Source organism: the organism of the source record quoted next, unplaced genomic scaffold, assembly GCF_019419815.1.
Source record: "Pyrus x bretschneideri cultivar Hongxiangsu unplaced genomic scaffold, Pyrus_bretschneideri_v1 Contig34, whole genome shotgun sequence".
Taxonomy (NCBI): domain Eukaryota; kingdom Viridiplantae; phylum Streptophyta; class Magnoliopsida; order Rosales; family Rosaceae; genus Pyrus; species Pyrus x bretschneideri.
The window spans coordinates 1,661,159-1,678,768 of NW_025999657.1; the positions used below are offsets into that span (position 1 = coordinate 1,661,159).

The window sequence follows — 17,610 nt, forward strand, 5'->3', positions numbered from 1 at the left end:
ACAATACAAAAAACAATTTATATTTATATAAAATTAAAAAAAAATCTCATTGGTGTGGAAGTATCAAAATATAAGTTTTGGTACGATTGCATCGGTACATAAGTTTCGATACAAATGTATCAGTACTTATGTTTCGGTACGAATGTATTGGTACATAAATTTTGGTACAATTGCATCGACACAAGTTTTAGTACGAATATATCAGTACATAAGTTTTGGTACAAAATGTCTTAACACATAATTGTAGTACATACATAGGTACATAATATGCATATACATATATATAGAGAAATTTACGCACAATGAAGTATATATGATATATATATATTTATATAGTTTTCTTCATTATGGGAACTTAATAGTAATTGTCAAATAATATTTTTTTTGTTTATAACAACTTAATTTATATTTGATTATTACAATTAAATGACAAGGACTAAAGTTAGTTTTTAATCTTATACATGGTTTTATTCTAAAAGTAATATTCTTCAATGATTGAAATAGAATTTTCTAATAGTTATATTACAACATGTCCATAACTATTGTATTGATATCGTGATTTCATGATTTTGCAGTGGATAAATGGCGCTAGAATATGAAATTTTGGGTCATTTGACTGATAAAGCAAATGTTTACAGCTTTGGAATTATTCTACTAGAGGTTAGTAGTGAGAAGAAGAACTCAACTCAAAATGCAAAAAGATTTTATACTCTTTATTGGGTAACTTCCTAATTGAACTTTAATTTTGTTTTTGTTGATGTTTTTTTACTATTACATAGAAGTTTTATTATTATTATTATTATTATTTTTTATATTCTTATTTGTTGAAAGTTTACGTTATTTTTTTAAGATACAAAAGTTATTTCGTTCCTATCATATTTTTAGGCACATGTTCTCAAATCGGAAAGGAAATTGATGAACCTAGTGGATCCAAGGTTGGGCTCAAAATTCAACAATGAAAAGATGATGGCTACAATCAATGTGGATTTCCATTACTGTAATTCCACTACAATATAGTTATATTATGACGTATTTTTGTAACTATTGTATTGATGTCCTGATTTCATGACTTTGCAAATGAAACATGACACCAAAGTATGCAATTTGGGCCCATCTGACTGATAGAGAAGATGTTTACAGTTTTGGAATTATTCTACTAGAGATTATTAGTGGGAAGAAGAAATCAACTCAGCAGACAAATGCAGAAGGATTTTATATTCTTGATTGAGAGTAACTTCTTAATTGGACTTTAATTGTGATTTTTGTTGATGTTGTTTACCACTAGAGATAAGGCTTTTTTATATTATTCTTTGTTGAAAGTTCACGTTATTTTTTAAGATAGCTAAGTTATTTTTCTTTTGTTCCTTTCATGTTTTGTAGGCACATGTTCTAAAATTGGAAAGAAAATTAATGAACCTAATGGATCTAAAGTTGGGCTCGGAATTCAACAATTAAGAGACGATGACTATAATCAATGTGGCTCTCCATTGCTGTAATTCCACTTCAAAGCTTATGATACCATATCTATAGTTGTGAACATGCTTGAAGGCAAGGTTGTTTTTTAAGAGTTCATCTTAGACCCCAAATCTCTCATTAAGTTATGAGATGGATCCAAAGGTGGAGAAACTTTTCCAATTATGTTTGAAAGGGGGCTTTGAGCCAGTTGAAGGGACATTGAATGATTCATCTGCAACTTTTCGTGATATCCACCTAGTCAATTCTCATTCAGGTCACCAAGCAATAGAAAAAGGAAGAAAATGACACTCCACAATTTGAAGATGAAATGTTGAAACTATAGAAGTTAAAATTTTTGTATTTAGTTACGAATAATCTTATGCTTTTGTATGATCAGGTGAGCAGGATTTTACACTCGTTTTCTCACTTATTGTGACATGGGTTAATTGTACCTTAACAAATGACTCCAAATGTTGACTTCCAGTCTTTATTGATATTTTTATTAGGTAGAAAAATTTCACCTTTGAAGTTCTCTTGATGACTTGTCATGACATGCTTTTTGTTTATTTTTCGGTTTGTCTTAGTGGCTTTATGCACATTTCTCTTGAGTTGGAGTTACATAATTTGCATTTGGATAGTGAATTGGTTGATTTGAAGTCACATGTTCTAAAGGTTGCTGTTTTCTCTCTTAGCATTAAGACTTAGTGACTTGTAGCCCTTTTGGTTTGTGTAACATTTTTAGTGAGAGGTAAAACACTGATCTTACAGCTACTAGATCATAAACTTCCTAAATTCAATTTGAGTCGTATTTTATATTTGAATTGATCTTCAAGTTGTGAGGTGTTATGGATTTGCATCGACATTTGTATTAAAAATGTAAACTTTATATTTGGCACGTCATCACTACAATCAATTTAACAAATTATGTAATAGAAGTATGACATTACAACGAATTCGTAATTAATATATGATATTGTGCTGTTAAAAAAATAAAGTATGAATTTGTTATGTCACATAATTAAGGTGTTTAAATGTAATTTTCCAAAGGATCAAGATCCTCGGATTAAAAGTTAAGTTTTGAGCCCGCTCACCGGTGGACTCGGAATACCCTTCCCTCTCGTCCCTGCAGAAACCCGAGTTACGTTGCACACGAACTCAGTCTCCCACATCCAGTTTCCAGCTCGGTCCCCTCTCCCCGCACCCCACCGGATGGATTTTTCAGAACAGCACAAAAATATCTTCGGGCCAGACTACGACGACGACGACGACGGTAATAAACAAGATGGGGCCCGTTCATCCTCACCGTCCTCCTCCTCATCGTCGTCTTCGTCCTCATCTTCGTCCTCATCGGCTTCTTCTTCATCCAACGAAGGAGGCGAGTCCAGCAGTGGGAATAGCCCGAGCGCAAGCAGTGGCGGCGGCGCTGGTGGTGGGGAAGAAGAGGTAGAGAATGGCGAAGAGGCTGATTATTCAAATGCCGCAACCGACGACAATGAGTATAGCAATATGGGTTATTTTGGGGAGGACGACAAGGATCTGTTTGGCTCTGACAACGAAGATTACTGTAAAACCCCTGCTACTAGTCCTTTCCCTATTCCTGGTAATTACCTTTTTCATGGCCTTTTATATGTGTTGTGGTATAGTATTTTTTGGTGTTTTTGTTGTGTTGAGAAATGGGTACTCAGCATTTTGGTGATTTTGGTGCTTATTGGGTTAAATTCATGATATTTGTAGCTTTGCCCAACTGAATTTCTTTGATGGGTATCTTGCATTTTTCTGATTTGGTTGCTTATTAAGTTTCATTGATGGGTTTTCTGGCTTACCCAATTGGCCTTCTTTGATTGGTGTTTTACATGTTGTTTCCCACGCACTTTTTTTTTTTTTTCCCTGGTTTTTATTTGTTTCTGTAATTTGTTTTAGTAATTTTCTTTTTTGGTTTTGTGACTGTAATTTTGTTTCTACTAGCGTTCCTTCGTCTTGCAGTGTTGCATATGCTGGGAGGGGTTAATGTTTAGATACTTGTAGGTTGAACTTGTTACTATGATATGAGCTTTTGACGTTTCAGCTAAAATGCTTAGTTTGATACTCCCTTTGGATTGCTGTACGTTGAAACCCCATACTCATCTAACATTTTCTTGGCAGTATTGCCTGTCATACGCAATATGAATAATCAGGGTAGAGGGAATTCAGGGCGTGGTCGTTGGCCATCTGGACGTCCAAATGATAGAGGTGCAGGCATCCTTGGTCGAGGTGGACCTTTTCAGCAGAGGACAAAATTTTGGATATAGTGGCTCAAATGGTTATCGCGATGAACGTTTTGTCTCGGAACTAAGACTACTTTCAAAGAGCGAAGAAACACTGTCAAGAAAGGCCGTTGCATTTCAGGAAGTATGTCTAATAATCATTAATTTCTATGCTACCTTTTCTCTCTCATTTCAAGTCAAGTGCTTCTATGGTTGACTTATCAAGGGTGCATGGATAAATATCACAAAATATAGATCTTATATTTTTACTGATATAGCTAAATTTTGGACGACTTAGTTTATTCCCTTTGTATAAAATAATTTCTTTAAAGTGTTACATTGGCTTTTGGTTTAACTGATGCAAGCAGCATTAGTCATATATATCCGTGGCAGTTCGGTAAATTTACTTGTTGATCAGGGATTTAATCCACATGTTCATAAGTCGGTCTTGTCAATTGACTGGTGCATTATGAGTACGTTAGTTGTTTTTTCTCTTCAATAATTTAATAATTTTACCCATTAGCCCTGTGAGCTTGCTTGCTATAGTCGGGTAGAAGGTGGAGATGTCAGCTTTGACGAGACCAGTTTGGTAAGCATATTGTAGCTTACTTTCTGAATGGTCTGTTCTTTTGGTAGGTTTCTCTTGTATATGCAGTGCACACTAATCACTAACTAATTCATGTTGTTCTGTCATCCACATTAGAGGCTTTTCAAGCGTCTTATTACTGAAGAAATTGGAAGAGATCTGAATGAAGGTTATGATACTTTTATTGCGAAGAAAGGTATGTTTTGTGTTAAAATAAGTATTTTTTTAGATTTATAAGATGTGTATTGGAGTTAGTTTATATGTTTCTTTGTGGTTGTTTGCATACGAGATCTGATTTTTGCGGGAGAATTTATGTGTTTTTTTTTATTTGTCTGAACCAGATTTGGGCTCTCAAGGTTTTGGTGACCTTCTCGACTGCATAAGAGACAAGAATATTCCACTTCAAAACATTCATTTTGTGGTGCGAAGCGTATTACACTTATTGTTTTCTCATTTATAATTTTTCCATATGGGTTATTAACTACTAATTTGTTTGACATCTTTTTCTCTTTGACAGACTTATCGCAACAATCTTAATAAGGTATTTCTTAGTACCTTTCCGTAATTTGTTCTGAAGATAATTTCCTATATTAGTTTGAATGGATATCATTGATGAACCATGGATTAGTTATCATATGGTGTGTAGATGTGGAGTGATTTTGGATAAGAGGGTATAGATTCTAGCAGTTGAATGCTTAAACCAATTTAATGAGCAGCTGTAGGCCTCTAATGACTGCTTTTTAATGGATACTCAAATTATAATTATCTTTATGCACACTTAGTGATACAAATAAATGAAGAAAGGGGCAATACTCCAAGAAACATACTAGAGACACAATGCTGTAGAGTACTTCAGCTGATTGGTTATTAGTGTAATATTTTAAGCTGTGGTATTTGTTGGACTAGCTAACAGGTCTTTGTTGTGTTGTATTTCATATGCTTCTCGTTTTTTTTTTTTTTTTTTTTTTTTTTTTTTTCCTGTAGATATTGGCCACTTTTTATAATAAAAGGGATCCTTGGGAGATGGGAGTGCATAAAAGGAATGGGGTTGTCTATCTTGATGTGCATAAACTACCTGAAAGGCCACAGACTGAGTTGGATCGAAGAAGGTACTGGACTTTGATTTATTCTTTAAAAATTCGTATGGTCTTTCTAGGATGGCAATGACTATGTTCTTGGAGCATTTGGAATTGCTTCCCTTGTATGTTTAATGGAGTTATTGGAATTGCTTATTGCTTTAATCAATGGAATTCTTCTGCTTAAGAAATAGATTTATTAATGAATATCAATGTTTTCAAACCCTTCTTCTCAAGTTGTACCTGAAGGATAGAGTAACAGCCAACAATTTCGAGTTTCATTATGAAAGAACGGGAAATTTGATAAGGATTGTCAAAGCTCAACGTGTTGCTATTCTTGAATTTAATATGGTAATGAGATGTAATATAGAGCAGATGCAGAAGTGATTTCATAAGGTATATGATTTACTTCATTGAAGTTGGGCATAAATGCTTCCTGTCATCTAGATTGTGGGAGATATACTTGTGTTTTAATCAATGTATTAAAAGCGTGAGGCTTGGGCGAGGCGTTTGAGGGATAGCCCAGCCTAGGCATGAGGCGAAGCCTCACGGGACCTAAATTTTTTAATATATACACTAAACTGTACACATATATTATATTAAAAAAAGAAGAAGATAATTAATCAATAATTACCCTGAGCACACACATATATTATAAATACATATACACATATACACACACACACACACACACACATATATATATATATATATAAAATAGAGGATGAAAAGCACAATGAGCACACATATAACAATGCACGCAGACAACACACACATCCATTATATAAAAAGATAAAAATCAGAAAAAAAAAAGGCAGAGAGACAATAGTGGAACGAAGAGGCATGAGGCAGTTAAAACCCTCCCCAAAATTTGGGTTTGGGAGTAAAAAAAAAAAAAAAAAAAAAAAAATCCCTTGAGGCGCACCTAGGCAGCTCCGGTGACGCCTTCCGCCCACTCCCTCAAAACAGAGGCGGCAACCCTCAAGCCCAGCCTCATAGGGCGCCTAGGCAAACCTGAGGCGAGCCTTTTAAAACATTGGTTTTAATTGATACCTTAGCAGCTAATTGTAACTGATATTTTGTTGTTCTTCATCTAACTGGTTCAAGAGGGCTAAGCATGCCTAGATATGCATCTTTCTATTATTGCTTATTTTCATTTTCAGGCGTGCTTTATGCAATGTTATCCTTTCAACTCAGGTGTTACTGGGGGTATTGTTTTGAGAGTCTTGCCACTGAAGATCCAGGAAGAGGTGATGGAGGGATACATCATGTTGATGCCAATGTTGAATACTGTTCTGTGATCAAAACAAAATTAGGGGCTCATCGCATTCTTATGGGTGCTGAAATGGATTGCTGTGACTCGACTGATGATGGAAGGAGGTTTTATGTGGAATTAAAGACAAGCCATGAGGTTGACATTTGTTTTTCTTCACTCTCCTGTACATGCAACTCTTTTTCTTCTCTGAGCTTTCTTATGTAACTGACCGTAAGTTTCTCATTCAATTGTGCAGTTGGACAACCATAAAATAGAGTATGAATTTGAGAAAGAGAAGCTCCTCAAGTTTTGGGTACATTACTGTTTTCTTACCTAAAAACACACACGGTCTTCAATAGCTTTTGTTAGAGATTGACATGCAAAATGGTAGAATTTAGATTGTACTTCAGTCTTATCTAGTTTTCTCAAGGAATTGGTTGTCATTGTCTCTAGTCCTTTTCCTATTTATATTTCAAAGCATCTGTTTTTTTTTTATTTTTTTTGTAAAGGAGTGAACCTATCTTTTATACTTACGTCAGGCTTCTGTAAAATCTGTAATCGTAAATGAGTTAACATTTCTCTTATATTTGGTGCAGATTCAATCATTCTTAGCAGGTGTTCCCTATATTGTCATCGGATTTAGGTAATCCAAATTGCTACTTAAGCCTTTTACTTTCGAAATTGGTACTTAAGCTTGTCACTTTCTTACTGGGTAGACCATTAACTGTGTACATCAAAATTTTTTCAACATGGCTTGGATAGCTTATGCGTATTAAAAGGTGCAAAAGAATGGTAATTTGTATAGTTGACATAAATAACTTAAATTCATAGAAACACATGTATTATATATTCCACTGTGCAGTTGCTTGTTCCGGGAAGAGTTTTTGTGGTAGCTCTTACATTTGCTACTCTACACAATTTATATATAAATATATTCCCTTTTTACAGGAACGATGCAGGTCAACTTGTCCGCACAGAGAGACTAAGAACCAAAGATATAACGCAAAGAGTGAAAATGAAGAACTACTGGCAGGTAAATTTTGTTTTCTGTGATGCAAATGGTTTCTGAGCATACAACCAACCACCTTCCTACCCGTTACACTGAAAAAAAATTAATTTATCGATCTTAGTGTTTGTGAAGTTTATCGCTCATGCTTGTGCTGAATAAATGTCTATCTGTCACTTTTAATGAAACTGGTTGTCACTTCTAATGAACCTGGTTGGCAGGGAGGAGTTTGCTTGGCATTTGCTGATGAGGTATTATGCTGGCTCTATGGGACCGTAAAAGACAGTGAGTTTGAAATCTTTGTCTCCTGTTTTCCCTTCAGCTTCATTGGTTTCCCATTCAATTAGAAAAAGTATAGAAAAGAACATGATGCTCTACTCCCTTTCTTAATTGAAGAAAGAGATAGGAGAAGGAAATGTGAGAGAAGATGAAGAAAACATAGATGGTTACGAAAAATGAAAACTGAAAGCAATATTAAATTGTTTCTAGGTTTAGTTCTTTCTGTTCTTCCTTTGTCTCTCTCATTTCTTTCCTCTTCCTCCCCTCTTTAGTTAAAAGATAAAAAGATTTCTAAAACAATTGCAAAATAGCTTGCGTATAACTTTTGAGGTCAATGCTTAACTTGTACTCCTGCAACTGGCATGCGAAACATTACAACTATATTTATAACGGTTAACACATCGCTACCACATGAGTGTGTTATATATTCTATAAAACTGATCGTATTTACAGTAATTCACTTCTAATAGCTTTTCGTAGCTGAAGTAGTGAGATTCAGATTTCTGTTGAACGTAGACAATGTTTTCCTCAGCAGTCAGACGGTGCGCTTGTTTAATAAATGTGCTAATTTTTACAGATGAAGATTACATATTGCAGTTTACTCATCCTTACCAACGTTTGGAGCTCTTACAAGCCCAATCTTGCCCAGAAGAAATTACTAACCATGTTCAGCAATTGTAGACGTTTAGTGACGCACCCCGTATTAACCCTATTTTCCCAGTCGTTTTTGCTTCAAATTGCTTGTACCTCCTTGAGGCATAAAATGCACTGTTATCCCCAACATTGCTGTTTGTCTTTCTTTTCGGATTTCATAGTAGTCGAATGGCTCATACGATTGTCATGCGGCCGAGATCACCACCAGTCGAGAGAATTGTGTAAATGAACCTCTGTTTCTTGTTTTCATTCTGCTTTATTAGTTTACCAACATCTTTCGGTATCATACATGCTGTTATCTACAACTTTTTTTTTTTCAAAAAAGGGTGAATTACCAATTTAATTCTTGAATTATCATCTGAGGGAAAATTAGATCTCTAAACTATTTTTTTTTCAACAAAATCAGTCACTGAATTATAAAAATCTGCCAATTACATCCCTAATATTAGATTTAAAGTTACTATATTCAACTTTCTGTCAATTTAAGTCATGTTACTTGCATATGATATACATTGGAAGATAGATTGGTAATATTTTTATAAAGAAATAGTGTATAGAGTTAACTTTGGAGAGTAAATTAGACATAAGATTCGCAACCTATATGAAATGTTAAGGGCATATAGGAGAGAAAAGGACGGTATTACACTCTAAAGTGTGTGAAGTGACTTCATTTGACCAAAAATTGGATAAAATAGTTTTGAATATAATAGTAGGGATGAAATTAGCAATTTTTAATGAATTTAGGGACTTATTTTATCCAAAAAATAATTCAGAGACCTAATTTTCACTAAGGTGATAGTTCAGGGACTAAATCAGCACTTCACCCAAAAATCAAAACAAGATGTTAACGTGATTTAATCGTAACCGTTTAAATAGTAAGGGAGGGAAGGGGAAGATAGATTAGGAGGAGAGAAAATCCTACTCCAGATTGAGGAGGAGAAAGTTAGGGGGTTGGTGGGACCTAATTTTTGTTAAAATATAAATAGAGGTGTGCTATCCACACACTTTTTTTTACTTCATACATATCCTCTTAATTTATGATCATCAGATCAATTGAATTAAAGAAGATCAAAAGGCAGAAATTAACAAGGGAAGTATGAGAAGTAAAAACGAATGTGTGAATAGCACATCCCTATAAATAAAATAAAAATATGAATTTATAACCGTTTGATTTGTGGTGAACGGTCAAAATTACTTGATTCCTAAGATCCTCACTCGGAATCTGGGGAGGATCCTTTTCCGTATCTGTTGACCCACTTATCTTAGAGATAGGGTAGTACATGTCGACCGACCAAAAAAAAACGCGTGGTAATAGTAAATGTTGTCCCAAGAAACATCAATCTCCTACTTATGAGTTATGAAGTCGGAAACAGGGAAGCACAAAAATGCTTGCCAATTCAAGTTTTCTTACCTTCTTGTTCATTCATGGACTAATACTACATCTGCTAGTAGTAATGTCAGAGTCCAGATACGTGGCGACCGCCACGGCCACTCCTCAAGATTTTTCTGGCCTTCACACGGATGAATTTACAGTAGTATCAAGAAGAGTCTACACGGGATCGCGGCCGCCGTCACCAAAATCTAACGTTCCATCTCATTTCTGGCCACCACCGGAGCGATACCCGCCGCCGCCGCCACAACAACAGCCATGAATTTAAGGTAGTATCAAGAAAAGTCTACACGATATCTTAGAAACTCTATATTTCCCCATCTGCCTGTTCATGGTTCATCATGCAATGTCCATTTTGCTGTATGCATGTTATTTTACTTTCTTTTCGTTAGTTTATGCATGTTATGTTACTTTCCTTATTTCCGTGGTCAAGAATTCAATAATCAAGATCTCACAGTCGAAAAGTCAAGTGTATATGATAAATCGGAGCATAGTAGAATTTTTGCTCTCCTCATGAAATCAAAAGTAATAATATATACATCCGCCTTTTAATGTTGCAAACCACAAAAAATGAATGACTTGTCAATGTATTTGATCAAAGATAGTATGAGATCTGTGCTTTCAAAGAGAACAACATATTTGTAAATTGCCGACGAACATAAGAATCTTCATCCGTTCATTCATTCAAATCAGGGTTTTCTTTTCAACATCCGAAAAACCTGATTGTTGCGGAACAATTTCAATTGTCAATGCATATTACGTGTGACGGAATTTCCAGCACTTTTAGTCAGTGCTTTGGTAATGACATGAGTAACGATTCCAACGAGACAGAAAAAGAGGCAAAGAGAAACTGAATGTCGCGTCTCAATTTCGTTATCCAGTCCATCACGAAAAACCTGCCTGGAAAAATGAATGCACGAGTGTTAGAACCGAGAAACTCACGGACGCAGACACAGCAAAGTGAGAGGAAAAGAGCTGCCGTGCAGCAAATAGATCCACAACCAACAAGTGAATCCAAGCAGAAGCTAATGTCATCTCATTTGAAAACATCCTTCCTATACCAGGCAGCTGCACATATAGTAGATAGGCAGAAAAAAAAAAAAAGAGTTTTGTATAACGACATCTTCATAACTTATCAGAACTGAATGTATACGTGCTAATACATACCTCAGGAAGCCAGTATTTACTTGCAAAAATCAACTGTAGCGTTCTAGGAGTCCAATAGAGGTATAGTAGATAGGCATAGAGAATTCCCAGCACGATATACGGGATGCTACTTTCAATGGAAATTTTCATCTGCATTTCCATGAGTTGAAATAATTAGGTACGTCAGTTTAAGTTCAGCAAACCATGAAAAAAAAAAGAGGGGATTTTCAACCTACCAAGATAACAGATCGAGGAAATTTAAAGTCGTAAAGACTCAACTTGAGATGAAATATGCCATCGGCCCATCAGTACAACCATGTATTTCGGGGAAGATATGTAACGATTTGGGGAAAAAAACACACACAACTGAATAGTGAATACGTTCATATAACAGCTTTCAAATATATACGACGATTATGATAATTAATCTACAAGTTGAACGAAAATTGATACATTGAATGAGAATCAGAGGACTGAAGTAAATACAGAAACATACTAGTTCAGCTTTAGGAGCCAGAGCCATGAATGAGGGCATAGAACGGGAGAACTGCAGTTGTTCCGAAAGTAAAATCAGTGCTAGCAGTTTTATCAGTAATATTTGAAACTAAGCCTAGCTCCAGCCCTTCCATCCCTTATCCTCGCACTAACATGCTGGGCGTGACAGCAAACGTATGGATCACAAGAACATGAAATGGCTAAAAGTTATTTACAACTTTTTACATTACTGTCAATGCATAGATGTATCCAAATTACTCGACTTAATATAAATTATAAGGGACTCGGATTCTCTCCGGAACTTTTTCTGTACCCCATCTTAGCCGTCCGGTTAAATCGTACGGTGGGAAACGCTAATGTTTTCCATCAAAACAGCATCGTTTCTATCCTATACAAACTACCTGTTAACAAAACCCTTTGGTGTCTTCACGAGTGCTTTAGAGAGTATCACGTGAGAGCAATTGTGGTATTATGAAGAGTGGGATTGGTATTGGCAGAGCTAGCAAGTAAAATGATCAAAATTAATTCACTTGTTTCACAAGAAACAAATCCAAGGATTAATGTTTGATTAGTAGAAGCTTCAGTGGAAAGAATAAGATGACGAGAAAAATGAAAAAAGGGTGAGACATATTACTCAACTTGTCCTGTACATAAATATAAATGAGCTTAGTTAAGTTGGTTAGAGCAGTGTGCTCCACTACTTTGCATTTAAGTTTGAATCTTGTTTTTGTAGTTTAGATAATTTTAATGTAGAATTTCATTTGAAATTCGGGGTAGCAATTCTGCTGCCTTCTCTTCGGCTTTATATACAAAGAAAGGGTTTGAGATTCGGGGTGATAATTCCGGTTTGAGGTGAATTCTATCATTGTATCTGTGACACACTCGTATTAGAGATATAGAGTATATGTATTATAATAATATTATTTTTTGAAAGAAGCAAACAATAGGAAATCAATGCTTATTTATCCAAAGAAACATCAATCCTCTATGAGTCATGACTCTCCTCCCAACTCTATGTCGGAAACAGGGAAGCACAAAAATGCTTGTCAATCCAAGTTTTCTAACCTTCTTGTTCATTCATGGACTACTACTTCTACAACTGCTAGTAGTAATGTCGCAGTCCAGTTACATGGCAACCGCGACGGCCGCTCCTCAAGGTTTTTCTGGCCTTCCTATGGGTGAATTTAAAGTAGTATCAACAAGAGCCTACAGGAGATCCCGCGCCGCCGTCACCGAAATCTAATGTTCCATTTCATTTCCTACCACGACCGGAGTGGTCTCCACCGCCACCGCACCGCAACCGAAACCTAATGTTCCTATTCATTTCTTGCCACCACCTGGAGCAATGTCCGCTGCTACCACCACCACCACCACCATCTGCCTGTTCACGACTTTCATTACGATTCACCAAGCAAGCCCATTTTGCTGTATGGATGTTATGTTACTTTCATTAGTGTAAGCATGTTGCGTTAATTTCATTAGCGTATGCATGTTGTGTTACTTTCATTAGATCTGTGGTCAAAAGTCTAATGACCAGGATCCAAGAGCCGAAATTTCAGGTGTATAATAGACTGGAGCATAGTAGAATTTTAGCTCTCTCCCTGTGAAATCAAAAGTAATAATACATAGATCCGCCTGTTAGTGATGCAAACCACCAAAAAAAGAAAAAAATGAATGACTTGTCAATGTATTTGATCAAAGATAGTATGATATAAGTGCTTTCAACGAGAACAACATATTTGTAAATTGCCGACGTACACAAGAATCTTCATGCGTTCATTCATTCAAATCAGGGTTTTCTTTTCAACTTCCGAAAAATCTTGATTGTTGCGGAAAATTTTCAATTGTCAATGCATATTACGTGTGCCGGAACTTCCAGCATTTTTAGTCAGTGCTTTGGTAATGACATGAGCAACGATTCCAACGGGACAGAAAAAGAGGCAAAGAGAAACTGAATGTCGCGTTTCAATTTCGTTGTCCAGTCCATCACGAAAAACCTGTCTGGAAAAATGAACGCGCGAGTGTTAGAACCGAGAAACTCAGACATAGACACAGCAAAGTGAGAGGAAAAGAGCTACCTTGCAGCAAAGAGATCCACAACCAACAAGTGAATCCAAGCAGAAGCTAATGTCATCTCATTCGAGAACATCCTTCCAATACCCGGCAGCTGCACATATAGTAGATAGGCAGAAAAAGAAGAGTTTCGTATGAAGACATTTTCATAGCGTATCGGAACTGAATGTATATGTGCTAATACATACCTCAGGAAGCCAGTATTTACTTGCAAAAATCAACTGTAGCGTTTCAGGAGTCCAAGAGAGGTACAGTAGATAGGCATAGAGAACTCCCAGCACGATATACGGTATGCTACTTTCCATGGAAATTTTCGTCTGCGTTTTACGTGAGTAGAAATAATTAGGTGCATCAGTTTAAGTTCAGCAAACCATGAAAAAAAGGGGTTTTCAACCTACCGAGATAAGAGTTGAGGAAAATTTGAGTAATAAAGACTCAATTTGAGATGAAATATACCATCAGTACAACCATGTCTTTCAGGAAAAGAGATGTAACGATTTGAGGGAAAAAACACACACACGACTGACAGCTTTCAAATATATACGACAACTATGATAATTAATCTGCACGTTGAACGAAAACTGATACATTGAATGGAAATCAGAGGACTGAAATAAATACAGAAACATACTAGTTCAGCTTTAGGTGCCAGAACCATGAGGGCATAGAATGGGAGAACTGAGGTTGTTCCGACAGTAAAAGCAGTGCTAGCCATTTGAGAACTTGCCAACCCTGTAAAACAAAAAGAACATTGAGCTTATTTTATCAGTAATATTTGAAACTAAGCCTACCTCCAGTCCTCTCATCCCCTTATCCTCACAGTAACATGAGGGGCGTGACAGCAAACATCTGGATCACAAGAACATGAAATGGCTAAAAGATTTTTCAATTCCAGAAGTTATCAAACTTGCATGCACCATATGACACCGCTATTAGTAACTATTTACAGAAATTATTACAGGAGTTTCCGAAAGAGAGAACAATAAACTTAAAAGGTAGGGCGAAAGTGTTAATACCATATGTACCCAACAGCCAACACAATAGAACGAGAACAACGAAATCCCCAATTAAATTATATGGAAGGGCCTTGTAGAACTGGATATTGCAGTCTACATGCAACATAGAACAAGAAGTACAAGTGACAAGAACATTGGCAGAAAGAGTTATCAAGTGTTTCTAATGTTTGGTTGACCTTGATCTAGTCAGTTTGGCAAGCAGGATATTCACAGTGATCTTAAAAAACCATTCAGCAGCTAAAACCTGGTGGTCTCTAAGTTACAGCTTTTTTGTTCATATCCCTACATTGTTCTGCACATATGGGGTATATCAACAGCTTCACCCAAAACATGCTACAGACTTTTCAATTTTCATAGTTTTGTTGGACTTAGGCTTAGCATGAGATACTTGCGAATCTTTATCCTAAATTTGTACCTCAAATACCTCTGTTAGGAATCTGTTACTAGAAGAAATGTCTGAAGTAATAAACAAGTTACTAACATGCATAAAACTACTTTCGGACTTTGCAAGATATGCAAAAATTTAATAAGCCACGTAAAATGATGTTAATATACATGACTAAAAGGAAATAAAGTGGCAGAGGGGATCACATGACGCATATACTCGAGAGATTTTTCGAAGTGGAACGATACTCTCATGCCTTGGTCTCATAGTAACTCTCAAACCTCCCAAAAAACTCCAGCTCTTGTGTAAGTGAGCTCCTACTGTCACAAGCTGATGACCAAACAGTTCAGTTTTGCTACTTGTGAGTGGAAAATCGAACCTTTGTTTGCTTCCATCATTACTCCAAGGTCTTAACGTCTTCTTAGCGTGGTCAATCTACAAGAAACGGAAGTTCAATTGTAAGAGAAGTTCCCAAATCACAAGATCATACCGAGTAACTAAACACGTTATGAATCGGCCAATAATTCTTGGACATTACAAGTATTGACAGCAGCAGAAGCACAATAAAAATTACTCGAGCAAAGTAACCCATCAAGTTCACACAGCATTTTACTTTCATGAGCCCTCTGAGCTCTAAACTGTGACAAAAATTGCTTTAATTTCTAATTTTCTATATAATTAATATATACCATTTGGAAATTATATAAGCAGCAATAAAAGAAGAAGAGTTATTAAGGCCAAGAGAAACAATCTCTGCTGCACCCAAACCGCAAATCCAAAGAAAAAAACATAACTTTTCAACCTCTATGCCAAACTAGAGATTACCCATTTCGAGTGGATCATAAATTCATCAAAAACTAGCACAAATCTATAAACTACAAAGAAACTATATGAGAAATAAAAGATAATACCTTGGAAATGGAAGGGAGGGAAAAGGAAGAAGAGAGGGCCATGTTTTGTTTTGTTGCGAGACCAGAAAACCCAGGAAAACAACAATAATGGCTGATTCATTTCACTCGGTTTTTAAGGGATCCTTCGCTGAAACTTCGGAAAGAAAACAAAACAAAACGTGGGAAGTTGAGTTCGGCATTGGAGTGAGTAAAGTAGACTACTGTAAGCCTGGTTTCCACTGAGAGATGCACAGAACGGGACACATACGAAGCTCGGGACTTGTGGGGGAGAGAGAGAGAGAGAGAGAGAGGAGTTAAACGATTTTAAAATTGAATAAATTTCTCTAAAGACAACCGACCATTAAATTATGTTACAGAGGACAAGTAATTTCGAATGTAACATTTGTAATATAAAATAATGTCGCACCGTCATTTTTCTTAATAAGGAATGCTTGGTTACAATTTAGAATCTGTTATTATATGTTTGCTCTAGTTTTTATTGTTTTGATGTTGAAACTGTATTTCTTTATCCATAGGCAATCAGCTTCGATGTATTGGGGCTATATGTATCGGAACAAGTTATGATAGAATATGTCTTGTTCATCTAAATGAAATGAATGGAATGGCTATAGCAATTCCAAAAATAGTCAGACTTTCTGACACGTGCTGCCCGACATCCGAAGGTAACGAAATCATATTATGATGCATGAGAACTAGAAACAATTAACCGACATAAATAAAACTTGTAAATTTAATTATAATGAGTATGCAATTGTGGAACGTGTTCAAAGCATACAACTAATTCGAGACACTAAAAAGGAAAAATATAAAATTGAATGAGCAAAGGAATGGGTCCTACACCGAGAGGACTCAAAGATGCCGATGAGGGAGTGCATTGACGTCGGGATTGTACGCCTCAATTCTAAGTCATGAGGGAGCGCAAAACGAGAGCATGAGTGGATCAAGTTGATATATAAGTAATACTGAAACAATTATTCATCAACGTACTAACCCCCAAAAGTTTATGTAAACTCAATAGTATAATATGTAATAGGTTTTCCGAAAACCCTAACATGCCATAAAACCTTTCATAAAACATATATCATATATAGGGTGCTTAGTAGTAGTAGCACAAGGCATACACACACACACACGCACGCACGCGCGCACACACACACCAGCCTACGCTCGGCCAAAGCCATATATCTCAAAACGGAGCTCAGTAACTAAAACGTCATATCATAAAATCATGTTCATAAGTTTGTATATAATCATCAATCAGATATACCACAAAGAATGTAAAGTCGATAAAGCATCATAATTCATAAAGTGTGAAACCAATTTACTCATAAACGTTTAATAAAACCTAGCCATTATATCATGCTTTTCATGTATGCATTTCTAATAGTAAAATCATGCATTTTAGAAGGGGTCCACTCATAGATACTTTACCGTCGAAAAGCTGTGCAAACTAGAGAGGACAAAAAAACACCATAAACAATTGCAGCTAAGCACATAAAGGTACCAATTAATAAAACTATACTAAAATGATTGAATTTGGGAAAATAAACATCAAAAACATATTCACGATGTCGAAAAACCTAAGGGGGGACCTCCGGTCCCCCCACGCGCCGCCATGAGGCAGAAGCTCGGATGGCCAC

At 36.1% G+C, this 17,610-nt stretch overlaps 2 protein-coding genes across 4 annotated transcripts; one reads left to right on the top strand and one right to left on the bottom strand.

Annotated features, from left to right (window-relative positions):
* The first annotated feature begins 2,521 nt into the window (after positions 1–2,521).
* Positions 2,522–8,840, top strand: LOC103961063 (NAD-capped RNA hydrolase DXO1). The gene is given in 14 exon segments (XM_009373571.3): positions 2,522–3,055; positions 3,598–3,725; positions 3,727–3,843; positions 4,222–4,287; positions 4,402–4,480; positions 4,626–4,705; positions 4,802–4,825; positions 5,269–5,393; positions 6,558–6,771; positions 6,872–6,928; positions 7,212–7,258; positions 7,564–7,648; positions 7,843–7,906; positions 8,478–8,840. Coding segments are annotated over 14 exon segments (1,581 nt in total). The 5' UTR covers positions 2,522–2,664; the 3' UTR covers positions 8,582–8,840.
* Positions 8,841–9,976: 1,136 nt separating this feature from the next.
* On the bottom strand, positions 9,977–16,309 carry LOC103961064 (protein ABA DEFICIENT 4, chloroplastic). 3 transcript variants are annotated; one of them, XM_048591616.1, is made up of 6 exons: positions 15,971–16,309; positions 15,266–15,490; positions 14,290–14,390; positions 13,847–13,975; positions 13,664–13,752; positions 9,977–10,844 (listed from the first exon to the last, which is right to left on the bottom strand). In XM_048591616.1, the coding sequence occupies exons 1-6, from the start codon at positions 16,068–16,070 to the stop codon at positions 10,691–10,693; spliced, it is 798 nt and encodes a 265-aa protein (XP_048447573.1). In that variant the 5' UTR covers positions 16,071–16,309; the 3' UTR covers positions 9,977–10,690. The 3 variants fall into 3 exon arrangements, with proteins under 3 accessions (XP_048447573.1, XP_048447572.1, XP_009371847.2); XM_048591615.1 differs by lacking the exon at positions 9,977–10,844 and adding an exon at positions 13,250–13,586 and having other exon boundaries at positions 15,971–16,299; XM_009373572.3 differs by lacking the exon at positions 9,977–10,844 and adding an exon at positions 13,250–13,586 and having other exon boundaries at positions 15,266–15,494; positions 15,971–16,293.
* Positions 16,310–17,610: the final 1,301 nt, after the last annotated feature.